The sequence below is a fragment of the Anomalospiza imberbis genome, chromosome 12, assembly GCF_031753505.1.
Source record: "Anomalospiza imberbis isolate Cuckoo-Finch-1a 21T00152 chromosome 12, ASM3175350v1, whole genome shotgun sequence".
Classification (NCBI taxonomy): Eukaryota; Metazoa; Chordata; class Aves; order Passeriformes; family Viduidae; genus Anomalospiza; species Anomalospiza imberbis.
In genome coordinates, this window is record NC_089692.1 from 7,621,791 (window position 1) to 7,636,238 (window position 14,448).

Consider the following 14,448-nt stretch of genomic DNA (forward strand, 5'->3'; position numbering starts at 1 on the left):
GTATCTTTAATTGAAAATAAAAGAATTTTATAGTTAAGAGATGTTTGTAGAGGGTGTTAACTCTTCTTTAAATAAGATAATAATAGCCTTGGCTTGAGTACAAGTCATATCAGGACAGCCTGCTGGCCTGCTCTAAAATGAGGTTATGTTTTGAAACTGGAATGGAAAGCACAGATGTATATACTTTTTTAATTCTTTTTTTCTCCAATTTTCTTAATCTGGATTTGTTTAAATTTACTCTGTTCTGTTTGATAGTTGCTGCTGTATTGCCTTAAAAAGCTTAAATGTGCTTGCAGTAGTACTATTAAAAAAAAGAGATTTTTTCAGTAACAGTGAATTTGCATTATTTTTCTATAACATATATCTTCAGTAATCTATTATTTTAGATAATTATAAAACTAAATTTTGCAATATGTCTTCTTTCTTTCTTAGATATCATATGATAGGCCTATATTATTTCCTCTGAACTGCCTTTATATCTGTGAGGAGGCAAATGTATATAATTAAGTATTTAATTAGCTTGATATATAATTTATGTTATCCTCCAGATGTTTGCATTTAATTACAGATTCTGCAGAAAAAGTGCGTGTTTATAGACTCTCCAGTCAGTGAATATTCTCCTCTCCCTTGTCAGGATGTCCTTTTCCTAGCAACTGTCCCCTCTAAATCTCTGCACTATGGAGATTCATACTCAGGTTTTTTTACCACAGACCTGCACTTTCTGTTGGGCTCTGTGTGGCTTCAGCAATTGTCAGACTCTGTTAACAGCACGTGATGAGCAAATGTCCGAGGTTTCCCGTGTGTCCAGAGGACGTGGCAGTGGCCGTGTGGCAGTGGCCATGGCTTGGACGTGGCAGTGGCATGGGTGTGGTGGTGTGGCAGTGGCAGTGGGGAGGTGGCAGTGGCAGTGTGGCACTCTGCTGCCCAAACCCACACATGGATGTCCCTCCCCCGTGCTCCAGGGCAGGCTGGGTTCGGGCCCTTCCCCTCGGAGGAGCAGTGCAGGGGGCAGGGGGCAGGGGGCTGGCTGCAGGGTGCATGGTGCAGGGGGCTGGCTGCAGGGTGCAGGGGGCTGGCTGCAGGGGGCAGGGGGCTGGGTGCATGGTGCAGGGGGCTGGCTGCAGGGTGCAGGGGGCAGGGTGCATGGTGCAGGGGGCTGGCTGCAGGGTGCAGGGGGCTGGCTGCAGGGTGCATGGTGCAGGGGGCTGGCTGCAGGGGGCAGGGGGCTGGCTGCAGGGGGCATGGTGCAGGGGGCTGGCTGCAGGGGGCAGGGGGCTGGCTGCATGGTGCAGGGGGCAGGGTGCTGGCTGCAGGGGGCAGGGGGCTGGCTGCATGGTGCAGGGGGCAGGGTGCTGGCTGCAGGGTGCATGGTGCAGGGGGCTGGCTGCAGGGGGCAGGGGGCTGGCTGCATGGTGCAGGGGGCTGGCTGCAGGGTGCATGGTGCAGGTGGCTGGCTGCAGGGTGCAGGGGGCTGGCTGCAGGGGGCAGGGTACATGGTGCAGGGGGCTGGCTGCAGGGTGCATGGTGCAGGTGGCTGGCTGCAGGGTGCAGGGGGCTGGCTGCAGGGGGCAGGGTACATGGTGCAGGGGGCTGGCTGCAGGGTGCATGGTGCAGGTGGCTGGCTGCAGGGGGCAGGGGGCTGGCTGCATGGTGCAGGGGACTGGCTGCAGGGGGCTGGCGGCAGGAGGCTGGCTGCATGGTGCAGAGGGCTAGCTGCAGGGGGCAGGCTGCAGGGTGCAGAGGGCTAGCTGCAGGGGGCAGTGGGCAGGGGAGTGGCTGCATGGTGCAGAGGGCTGGCTGCCGGGGGCAATGGGCAGGGGACAAGCTGCAGGGGCTGGGTGCTGGCAGATGGGTGCTGCTTGCCAAACTGGCTGTGGGAATGTTTGTGCATAGAGCTCTTGGCTTTAGAGGCAATGCTGCCCCTCCATGGCAGGTGTGGCAGCTGCCAGTGAGTTACCCTCTGCTTTTCATCTGTTGGCAGCGGAAAAATTAATTTAATTGCATCTTTGCATCCCATAACAAAGAGCAGTGTATGACTATGTGAGTGTATGAATGAGAGCAGTTAGCCACACATTATCCAGCACCATGAGTATTTGCAGGCATCCATGCTGGGTGTGTACTCTTTATTACACTTCCATCTCCACATGCTGAGCTTTGGATAAATAAGCTTAAAACACAACCCATAATTTCTGTAAGTGCCATGGCATTGATCTGGTTACAGCATTTGCTCCTTCATATAAATTTCAGTTATTAATAGACTGAACACTCTTAATATTTGGGTGTTCTGGCTTCATTCAGAGAAAGTTCATTTTAATACAACCAAATGCTAAATTACAGGGATGAATATACTGGGCATAGTTGAAGAGTGACCCAGGGTTTTCTTGTATTCTTCATAGTGAAATTTAGCAGACATTAAATAAAGAGAGACGAGTGTGTCTAGAATTAAAATATTGGTGGTGGACTGGTATTAGCTAAAAGAGTAAATATAAAAATATAAAGACTAAACCTGAAATAGTAAATTTTTAAAATTTAAAGGAAAATGGAGAAAAAAGACAAAACAAAGGTATACAGGCAAATACCTTTCAGTAAAAGATTGGGATTTTGTTACTTGGCTCATTGAAAAAAAAAACACTTGATGGTAGCAAAGTGGATCCTTCTCTGTAGTTCTTCAGTATGGTTGTGTTCATAGCCATTGCAGTATTTTCTTTTCCACAGTCCCCTAGAATAATTTGGATGTGAGGGGATGAAATCCCTGCTTTGGAGATGAACCAGTGTAAAGCTTGTGCTTGTGGTTACATTTTCTTGAACCTCCAATGTGTGAACTCTTTAAAGTGAACTATAAAACTTATGCTCACTTTCATTTTTCTACAGTCAAGCAACTTCAAATGTCTCTTTCAATAGAGTAAATCAGGAAAAATTATCTGTTTAAATAAGTTCCCAGCTATAGTTGAATACATCTTAAATACCTTAAAATATCCTTCAGTACTTTGGTATTCAGTTGAAATGTGTTGGTCCAAGAAGAGATTTTAATTATAATAAATTGGTTTAGGGTTTTTTTTATAATAAATAAACATATGTGTTTATAAAGGAGTGTGTTTGAATCTGCATAAATATATATTATCTGGAGCTTATTTAATAAAACTTTGGCATATCAATTCTCTTAAAATGAATTAAGAAAAAGCACCAGGATTTATGTGTTCTAATTTTGTTTTGGTTTCTGATGTTGTTAGGATAAATTTTTTTGAAAAGAACAAAATATTACCTTTTAGGAGCTCTTCAAATATGTGTCTTGAATATGAAATCATTTTTATCCCTGCCTTTGTTGCAACTTCTGCATAAATTCATAGTGGCATTCCCATTAAATTGGGACAGCTCTTAACATATTGTGATTAAAAACTAATTTTAAAGAGAGTATTTGAACTTGGGAACATCATCCTTTGAGATCAGACAGAAAAGGATGGAAAGAACAGTTACAAGAAGTAGCAAGTTTGTTTTTTGGAAAAAACAGAAAAGATGTGCCTTCATTTTCCTTAATTTCCTTCACTTTTCTTTCCTATAGGTGTCCTTCATCCAGAATCTGGTGTTTTGTGTGGAGAGAGCCTATCGTGTACCAGATTTTGGTGTCTGGGAAAGAGGCAGCAAATATAACAATGGCAGTCCAGAGCTGCACTCAAGGTAGGAGAGCAAATGTAGCTCTTTTAGCTAAAGAAAGTAAATGAATGAAAAGAATTCATAATGGGGTAAGCTAAAAATAATAATGCATGAAAATACCGTTTGAACTAAACTGAGGTTCTCTACAGACTGAGGGATGTATTTTGGGAAAGTGTGAAGATAATTTCATCATGATATGCATGCTGAAATAACCACATGGATGCTTAGCTGTTTGAGTATTCAAATTCCAATAATTATGTGCAGGTGCATGTATATAATTCTGAAACTTGTGTTCAGAACAGCTCAGGGTCTTGAGGCATGTGCAATGGGATTGGAATCATATTCAAAAAACTGGTTAGGAATATCCTGCTTTAAAAAGGTGTAGAATCATGAGTTTAGATTTTCTCTTCTGTGCTGTGGTGGGAAGAAGGTGCTGTACACTGGAGAGCAGACTCGTGCTCTTTTCCAGGTTCTTCAGATGCTGCAAGTTCTGAGCCGTGTCAGGGACAGGGAGCAATGCTGACAGCATTTTAACACTGGAGTTGTCCTGCTCACCTCAGTGGAATCACTCATGTGCTCTCTGCCTTGAAGGATCAAATCTATAATCTGACAACTTGATTTGCCTAGTGTTACTACGGTTTTCTTCACTTTTTGACTTCTGAGATTTTATTAATCATAAAAATGCCTATAGCTTGGATATCTTTGGGTTTTGAAAGCATTATTGAACATCATTATTATCAAGGGCTTGCAAAGAATACATGTTCTTCCAGTCTTCAATATTGCCAGAGAAATCTGTCTTGTCATTTGAGAATGAATGAATTATTTTTCTTAGCCTACATGCAGGCGTATATATTTTAATCTATAGATATAGTTACGTGTCCTTGCAGCAATACTCTTAATGTAGGGGGGTTTTCCATGGCTTTTATAGACCGTTTTAATCAATATGAGAATTAAAAAAAAAAAAAATCGAGTTGTTGTTATATAATCTGCTTTATGACTTTGCTGATTTTCTTTTCTCCTACTTTGTCTGTAAAATTGTCAAATGCCAGACTACATGAGCTACATGACTACATAGAGAAACAAATGCTTCTTTCCACATCTCACCTTGTAGAAATGTGCTAAAGGAACACTGAAACTCCTGTGTCTCCTGTTTGCAGCATTCTGGTTATTCAATATGTGAATTTTCTTCAGGGAAAACTGAACATCTTTTAAACAGATTGAAATGGGCATGTTGTTTTGTCTTAATCTAGACTGACATTTATAGGTTGGTTTTTCTAAGGGTAAAGTTTTGTGAGATGAACTGGGCCAATCTAACAGATCATTGAGCTAGCATAAAGGGAAGCACAGAGCTTGGTCCTAATTTAAGTAGACTTTGGTCATCAGAAACAAGTATTGCCTCTATTTATCATTCTTTGTGTACATGTGGATACTCTACTTCACTGTAGAAAGCTGGTAGGCAATTTCCCTGGTTCTCATAAATCAGGAAAAATGGAAGGGCAACATGCATCAAAAGACATTTTTAGATATTATTGAGGAAAGCCCTGGGTACACTGAAATATTCTTTATACTTTATGTTCCAATTGTATCTACCAAAGAGAGCTATAAAACCCCTTTTGTTTTAAATTGATGAAGCAGTTATGAATATGAGGTCTACTCACAAATGATGTATGTGGGTCTTCTATGAACCCCAAAGTGCTCTCTTCAGGGTGAGTGTTAAGGATGGTGCGCTCCTGACCCTTAAAGATGGAAGTCTCCATACAGGCTGTGTTTGCTTTCAGAATGAGTAGGTAATTCTTGTATTTTATTGAAAGAGGCTTTCTGTTCAAAGAAGATATTATACAGTTGGAAGTCTGTGAATAATAGCTGCACATTATGGCCCATGTTAAAAGATGCAGATATTTTAAGCCTTCACAGTCTCGGTATTCTCTCTTAGTGCAGCTCCAAACACTTCTGATAAGTGATAAATAGCAGAACACTCTGTGGAGCACATCTTCACTGATGTATGCAAATTGATGTCTTTTATTGGTTCAAAGGCAAGATTTGTAACCGCTTTTATTGTAGTGTGATCCCTTCCCATACGGCTGAACTTGACAAAAATTAATTTGTCCTGTAGCTGTTTGATGCAGCTGCTCTGCAGGCATCTGCTGAGTAGCAGTGCAAAGTGCCTCTGACACCTCCCCTAAGCACCCTGAGAATTAGGTAATTGCCAAAGTGCAGCATCCTCAGCTTCCAAATCTGGAGCTGCAGGGCCTTGGTCTTGCTCTTCTCTGGAGTATATAGCACATTGCTGTAGTGCTGTCCTTTCTTGTTCTTTTTTGGCTCATACAGTTACAAAATTATTAGTGATGTAGAAATAATTTTCTCGTTTGCTTATTTTTCACATCCTCTGTGGTGCTTCATGTTCCAGTTGAAATGCAGAGCATTCCGATAGAGGCAAGAAATTGAACAGGAGGAGGATTAAGGGTGGATATACTTGAAGGTGTATTTTGATTTACATTTGCCAAAAATATGCAAATTTTAGTGTTTGCCTTCAGGTATTTTACTGAGGGGTTGAATCCAACAATTAAAAAGTAATGAGAATTATGGATGTTGTTTAAGTGTGTTTACTGAATCTCTTTTAGCAAGCTGGAAGTGGTTTCTTTAGGTTAGTCTCATCTTCCCCTGCCCTAAATATGGCTCAAGGTCAAATGTTACTCAGTGGCATTATGTTTGCAAGGCTGCTCTTGACAATCCTTGACACATTAAAATAATTTGCAGCTCCAGTAAGGTCTAAGGATTGCACTTGGTGAGGTACAGTGGGGACATTAAGAAAAAACCTTTTCATTTGAAGCACAGAGAAGGAAAGAGCAGGATGCTCAAAGCAGAATCTCCATCCTTGGAGGTTTGTGAGACTTGTCTAGTATAGGCTGTGGTTTACTTAAATTGGTCTTGGTTTGATATCGGGCTTCAAGTGAGGTTTTGTGTTGGGCTAGATGAGTTCCATATGTCCCTTCTGGCCAATGACTTCATGATCCTGTGAAATTTTTAGAGGAATATTTTAAGAGGGTTTGGGTTTGGTTTTTTTTTGGGCCCATCTCCAAGTAAACACCTTTTTCTCCAGGCAGAGTCCCACAGGTCAGTAGAGTCTGTTCATAATGGCCTAATGAGTGGAGGAAGGAACACATTTATTAAAATGTGTTTTAATTAAAATTTTGCCATTAATTCATTCTGTTAAGACACTCCATTTCTTTTGTTACTGAATTGTAGAGTATGAGGAATGTCTTTTGTATACAAAGACACAAGCATAATGTTATTACAGAACCTCTTTAGCAATTTTCCCAACAGGAAGGCATTAATCAGTAGAATGAAATGAGTGTGAAGTGTGCTCACAGTCCTGAACTGTGCTGTGATTATTCGTTCTTGCAAAGACCCACTTGATACAAAGACTCTTCACAGACTTTTTTTTTCTTTTAAAGGACTTCCTCCTGTCATTTGCCCATTAAACTTTTGACAGTCTAAGTAGTACTTGTGTGTGTGGTGAAGAGAGTGATTGAAAATGTTGGGATGTTTATATGGTCCCTGGCACATAAATGTGAGAGTAATGAAGTCTCCAGGGACTTTCAATAACTAGAGGTAGAAAAATGCTGATAAATTACATTAAATTATTAAATTAGTCTTATTGCAGAATAATGACTGAGTCTGCAAAGTAGAGATGATTTCAAGGAAGGAATACATGTTTGCCTTGAATTTCATTCAAACAGTATCATCCTATTATGTAGACAGATTGAGTAGTTTTATGTTATCTGAATAACAATTGAACATTTATTACTTCTCTACCTTTTAGCAGTATCTTTTTCTCACTCTGAAAATATATCATGTTGATATTAGGACTGTTACTTGAAAGGAAAAGAAGAGATTTTAACATGTTATCCAGCCTGCAGTGTGCAGGATTGCTCTGATTTTTACCTTCTGTATATGCAGTTTGATAATAGTGAATTCCTCTGAAAAGATCTGTTCTGAGTCATCATACAAATTTATTTGATCAATAGCTAGGTGATAATTAGAATAAAGCAATTTTTGGAACAATTACTTTTTTTTGTTTTAGGTATTTGAAACAAAGCCAGAAAAATAATTACATTCCCAGCTCTTCTGAGTCAGTTTATTTCTTCTTCTCATTCTCCAGCTCTAAAAGCTTTCTGCAACAGAAGACACCAAGCAGAGGCAGCTGCTCAGAGCAGGCTGTGGTTAAGCTGGTCAGCCTTCTCTTATTGAACAATTAGAACTGAAAGCCAGGAGTATTATTTTTGGCAATGTTTCAGAAAGGAACATGGGTGTTTATAAATGACAAAGTGTGAAATCAGTCTAAAGTATTTCTAATATTAGAACCAAAACAGGTAAAATAATAGTTAAAAAACCAAATTATGTAACTGCATTGAATTGTTTTCATAATTTTCAATATTTTCTGTGTAATCATAATTAGACCCCATATTTAAAATTTGGATTTGTTAGTAATCATTTGTAATTTCATATTTTACAATAATAGACAGTAAAAATCAGTTTATTTAGAGTAAAGTAAGATGTTTGCTTCCATCCCAGAGTGCTGCATGGAGTATAGAAAAGTAAAGAATGAAGCACAGTCCTGTTTGCAGATTTCTGCCAGTTTAATTCTGTAAATTTTTTGGTGGGGGGCTGGATGATGAAGTTGTTTGTCTATACAGTCACAACTCCTCTTATATAGAAGTGGGGGAATTGTTAGTACTTATTATCTGAATATTTATTACAAGCCAGTGTTTCATTAGTTAGTTTTATAAACAGAATAAACTAGGCTTTGTTTCCCTGGATGCTCTGAGTCTGTTTTACCCGATTGCCTAAGAGAATGTAAAAGGTGTTTGTTTAATGAGCTGGACCTCTGGGGTCTTCCCAGGCTCTGCACTTGTCTGTCAGCACTGAGGAGCAGAGCAAAGGCCTGTCCCTACCTGAGTGTTTGCATTCCACACAACTGTCACAGACCTGGGCTTCTTCCACTCCCTTTGAGAGCTCTGGCACTGCGGGGAAATAGCTCATCTAACATCTCACTTCTAGGTGCCCTGTGACCGTAATGTCTGGAATTTTGGAATCGACATGCAAAGAATGTGGTGTTTCATGTGTATGTTAATGCTGTAGTTCCTTAGCTCAGTTGAATGGGCATAAGTCAAGTTGGCCTATCTATAATTATGTGTTCTTTAAAACTGAGAAAAAGAGAGGAGTGAAACTGAAAGGAGAAGAATGCTTCTTCCCTTTTTTTTTAATACTCACAAGGAAAATAGAAAACTACAATTTTAAATGAAAATACTTTGTTAAAATGTGTATTTTATTTGTACTGTGGCATTTACATAATGGTTAATATATAATTTTAATATAGATTTTGATTTTAAAATTATATAATTACTAGTGATTTTAATCCATAGTGTCTTAAAATGTGAGTGCTAACTTGAAGTCTTGTTGATGGAATTTTTGGGTCATGTTTTCTTTGTGATGAAGTGAAATAAAAGATGTGTCACTATATGGTTGACATACGAAAATCCTTCTGTTGCAAATTCAGATTGATGAGCTCTTTTATTACATTGAAAGCTAGAAATCAGTCTTTTAATGTTTAATGCTTGAGAGCTGGTTTGAAAAATTGTGCTGAATTAAATCCTCTGTCTCTGTGCTATTAGCAAGACCTTGAAATGCATAATGCCAATGTCTGGTAGCAAGGTGAGAACAGAAGCTCTTTTGTGAGATGGTCTCTGACATTTGAAGACAAATAAAAATGCTGAGTAGTACATCAGAGAAAAAAAAACAACCTGCTACCAAAACAACCTCAAATCTGCTGCATCATCATTTTAGTAACATAAAGGTGAAGCATGAAATTCAAATCAAGAAAAGATCATGGCACTGAAAGCTGTCAAGTGTGTGAAGTTTTAGCCTGGGCTTGAGTTGTGATACCTCTGGGTTTTTGTTTTGTTTTCTCCTCAGCTCCGTGGGACTGGCAAAAGCAGCTTTAGAAGCAATTAATGGTTTCAATCTCTTTGGAAATCAGGTAATGGAAGTGTTTGTTTTCCCTCCTTTTTTGTTAGCAATAATGATTTACAGGGTGGATAAGAGGATATTTAGAAGTATCTAGCACAGTTTGTTAGATTCCAGCTTTAAAGAAAGTTAGCAAACTGGTCTCTGCTGTTTCAGGTACAGAATTTATCTGATAAAATCATTAGTGCCCTTTCTATCAAGAATCACTTGGGATTTTTCCTTAGAAAAATATTCTAAAGTGGTTGCAGCTTAGTCTGAAAAAGAGTTTTGTTGCCAAAATCGTTTTTTCCTTCAGAATCTGTTGCTGATACTAGAATATACCTCCACCTTCAAGCATTACCTTCCTTTTGTCTGCTTCCTTCATGTGGCTTTTGATCAAGACTTTAAACAAGCTGCTTTTATATAATCCCACTTTTTTACCTGTTTTTAATTTCAGTGTGTTGCACATCTGTAAAGTCTTTTCCCATCCTTTATGTGGCTTGGATCAATTAGGGAAGCAAGCCTTTTCTGAGACTTTTATATCTGCTGTGTATTCCCCTTCTATGTGCATCTTTCTCTTTGGTGCTATACCTACAGTAGTCTGTAGCTAAAATAAAAGAATACTCTTCCAAATTAATGGTTTAGAAAATGTATCTATGGAAGAGAGATGCCATACATTTTAAAAGTTGATGTCAAGTGTTCAGAACTAGCAGGTAGTAAGGATCTTCGGTAATGATCAGATATTGTACATGCATTGTTATTCTTTCAGAAATGACATTTGTCTGTAATCTTTACCTTCCCAACTGTTTAAAGCACCAGTAAATGTGGCTGTTGAGTTTTTTCTCTTTTTTTTCCCTGAATTATGAAAAGGATGAATAAATTGCTGAAGCAAGACCCATTTAAATGCTTTGAGAGTTTATTTCTGAGATCTCTAGTTGGCATTAACAGAACCCATTTTGACCTTCAGTCTGTGCAGAGTTTGCCTTTGTGCTTAGCTCCAGCTGTGTTCCAGTGGCTTTGAGAAATCCCCTTGAGCCCCTCAAGAGACTTGTTTGCACCTGCAGCTGCACAGGTTCAACCTGCAGAAATCACTGCTGGGGGAGCACTGCTCACAGCAAGAGGAACACATTAAAGGCTGACCTGGGCAGAGTTGTTTGTGGATGAGCTGCATGCCCTCTGTCGGGTTGAGCAAAAACAATTTTATTTTTTTTTTTCATAAATCAAGTCTCTGTAAGGTGTTCTTACTTCAGAAGTTTACAGTCTTTAGAGAAGTGGAAAATATTTCATTTGTCAAGCAAGGTGCTTGTGGGTTTAGGAAATGCAAATGAACCTGCTCCTGAATCCCCAGAGAATCGTTCCCTGCAGCACAGACTTTGGAACTGCGCGTGTAGGCAGGTTGTGTTCAGAGTTCATAGGTGAGTTTAGAGAATTGTGAATAATCAGAACCTGGATTAAGAAGAAAGTTAAAACCTTCAAAGCCAATGTAATCATTTGTGTACGTTCTTATTGCAGCACTAGTCAGTGTATATCTTGCTAGAATGACTGAGAAAACAGATTATTTTCCATGAGGACAGTGGAAAAATTTGTTTAGGGTTTTGTTTACCCTAGTTTAGCAAAAGCTGTGTATTTTAATGATAACTATATATATAATTAGAGTGCAGTAAAATGTAAGTAAGAATAAAACTCTTTGGAGAAGCATCTCAGTGGATAGTGGTACTGGCACACAAAGAAGAGTGGCGAGGTATTTATGTAGAAACTTCACTGGAAATTGAGGCTTTTAATAATTAGAATGGTGGGCTCTGGAGCAGTATTCCTAGGAAAGTAGGATACCAAAGAAACTGACTGTTGTTTAGGAGAAATCTGATGGATTTATGAAAATTTCTGGGATTTATGATCATTAGTGGAATGAATTCACATTGACTATGTCTTTCAGTGGGGGAGTGATTCTGAGATTTATTATCAGTTGCAACATATTTGGAGATACCTGTTCATTAACAAACCTGAATTTACAAGAAGTTACCTACTGGCAATAGTTCTAAATGCTATTGATTCTGTTTAAACTCTGTCTCAGCCAGGGGAATTTTTTTTAGTGTTTCAGAAAGTATCAAGAAGTTGACAGAGAAATATAGTGTAAAATTGCTGATTTTATTAGGAAGTAGATTTTACCAAGGAGTGGATGTTGATAATGCAGATCTTACAATAACTGAAAAGCAGGCCATTTTTATTTGCTATGAAAGTCCTTTTCCAAAGCAGTACCTGTGCTGAATATCCAATTGTTTGTGTTCCAACTGACTTGTAATGAAATATTCAGCATCGCTGTTTAGAACATTTCCTGTGTTCACAGGGAAGAACAACTACTCTTTTTTGTTCGTCCTTAATGCAGGCCTCATATTTCAAGTGTTAATAGAAGAGTTAATAGCTTGAATGAATCATATAATTACTGATCAGTGATAAAGCCATCTAATTTTGGCTAGACTTCAGTATATTTAAAAATCAAAATATTTTCGACTTGATATTGTGCTGTGTTTTCTGATTACAATTTTCAGCTGCCTAGCAATGACAAGATAACCTAAATTAAACACAGAACCAGTGAGTTGCAGCAGGATGCACCAAGCTTCTTCCCTTTGCCCTAAACAAATGCACTGTTGTGTTACAGGGCTGCTCTTGGTCTGTCATATTTGTGGATTTTGATGCCCATAACCGGAACAGACAGACCCTGTGCTCCTTGCTGCCCCGGGAGTCAAGGTCTCATGTAAGTCATTAAAAGAAATTCACCTCAACAGAGTGTGGAGGAAACAAGTGGATATGAGTTCTTAGTTGTATGATGGACCTTCTGATCTGCTTGATAAATGTGAAATTTGCTGGGAAGGTGTTAAATTTTTGCTTTTTAAGTTTTACTGTGGTGTAGTTGTTTTTCTGAACAGGAATTACAATGGTGCTCTTTATTTTCTTAATACTTAGATTGAAATGGTAACTTCTTGGTAGCTCTCCAGAACATTGTAAAATAAAATTTGAAATAACTTAAGTGAGATTTGCAGCCTTGGGGATTTTCCTTTTGGACTAGTTTCCACTACACACTGTCTCTGCACTGTTGAAACCCTTTGTTTTAGCTTTAATTCTTTCTTTTGTCTAGGAAAAAAAGCCCTTAAGCTTGGCTTATCATAAATTGCTGAATATGAACATTTTCTTGTTGTTATAAACTACTGTTACAAATGTATTTCCTTAGTGAGTAAATCTAAATGACATAAATACAGATTAGTTAAAAAAACATCTATTTCAGTGCTAGCATCAAAGGTAAATTTGGTGTTAGAGAATCAGTAATTTAAAATGAGTGATTATAGGTTTCTGCTTTTTTATTAATTCTGAAATATAATAGCAGTTTTGTTCATGAAACAGGCTATTAATCTTAAACATTAATAGTTTACTTATTGTGTGGAAGAATTATAGCTGAGTTGTAATGCTGGATAATTAAAATAAAAGGCACTGTCAGCTACTTTTTTTGTAGTCAAAGGGTCTTTTAGAACTCTTGCTGTTTGTTATTTGCTGGAGACTTGAAATACTCCAACAGGAGCTGATTTTATAACTTATCCCATATAAATCTTTGCGTTCTTTTCTTCCGTTGTTGGATTTGTGTCAGTCATAGTGGCAGAAATTTTAAATAGCTAAATATCTTGACTATATCAGCAGAAAATGATACTCTTCTGTGTGTTTCTGGAAGCTTACCTGTAGAGGTGATGCACTAGTTTGTAATTTTCTAGTGTTTTTAATTCATAAGAGATCCACATGGTTCCTGAGAAGGATTCTCATATATTTTCCTGGAATTATCCCCTTATCTTCTTAATTGTAAATCAGATAGGCTTGTTTGTTCCATCACCCTAAGAATATTTATGAAAAAGCTGTTCAGAAATGATGGTTTAAGCATGGGTACTTCTCAGCATTGCACCTTTATGAAATACTTGTGCTTCTTTTTGAGCATATAGCACCCAAATTTCCTCCAGGAATAATCTGGAGAATGTATTTAAAAAACAAACAAAAAAAATCCTGAAACACAAAGTTTTATCATGTTTTCAATTGTGCCTGCACATTATCAGCTGTAAAACAGGTGACATTCTGAATTAATTGAGTTATCTTCTAAATTGTATATCTGCACATTTGGTTGGTACTTTTCCTGATACTTCCTAAGAAGTCTTATTTTGCACACTATTTTCCTATATTAGCACTATGATTTTAATAAGATAATGTTCCAAATGTATATTTCACTTAGTAAGTTTAACACTCTTTGTTTGTGCATCAAATAATTGTCAGGGATCTAATTAAATTTGTAATGTCCTATTTCTCCCTCCCCTACAGAATACTGATGCAGCTCTTCTGCCCTGCCTTAGTTATCCTGGATTTGCTTTGGATGATGAGGTTCTGTTTGATCAAACACTAGACAAAATTATTAGGAAGTTGAAAGGCAAATACGGGTTTAAGAGGTTCCTGAGGGATGGGTACAGGACGGCGCTGGAGGACAGGACACGGCGTTACTATAAACCAGCAGAGATCAAGGTACAGTCCTGCCCCACCCGGACACCCCTCCAGCTCCTGCAGTCTGGATTGCACAGGGGTCCTAAAGCCTCCAAGGCAAGGAGATGCCTTCTGTAATTTGCATGTGCAGTTTTCAGAGACTGCTAAGTCAGCATTGAGTCATTGGGTTGTTTTGTAATGAATGTGCTTTCATTTACATTTAGGGTACAGTTGATTTCACATAACAAATAAGGAAATTATTTATAATTTCATTTAATTTCACAG

The 14,448-nt window shown here is 38.5% G+C and overlaps 1 protein-coding gene across 11 annotated transcripts in view; it reads left to right on the forward strand.

Annotated features, from left to right (window-relative positions):
• The window catches only part of PHKB (phosphorylase kinase regulatory subunit beta), a 72,357-nt gene that overhangs the window by 15,664 nt on the left and 42,245 nt on the right, over nucleotides 1–14,448 (forward strand). For all 11 annotated transcript variants that reach the window (XM_068202614.1, XM_068202610.1, XM_068202617.1 and 8 more), the window contains 4 exons: nucleotides 3,560–3,675; nucleotides 9,628–9,691; nucleotides 12,314–12,409; nucleotides 14,008–14,205. In XM_068202614.1, the coding sequence (XP_068058715.1) occupies nucleotides 3,560–3,675; nucleotides 9,628–9,691; nucleotides 12,314–12,409; nucleotides 14,008–14,205 (474 nt within the window). The remainder of the gene's footprint in view (nucleotides 1–3,559; nucleotides 3,676–9,627; nucleotides 9,692–12,313; nucleotides 12,410–14,007; nucleotides 14,206–14,448) is intronic.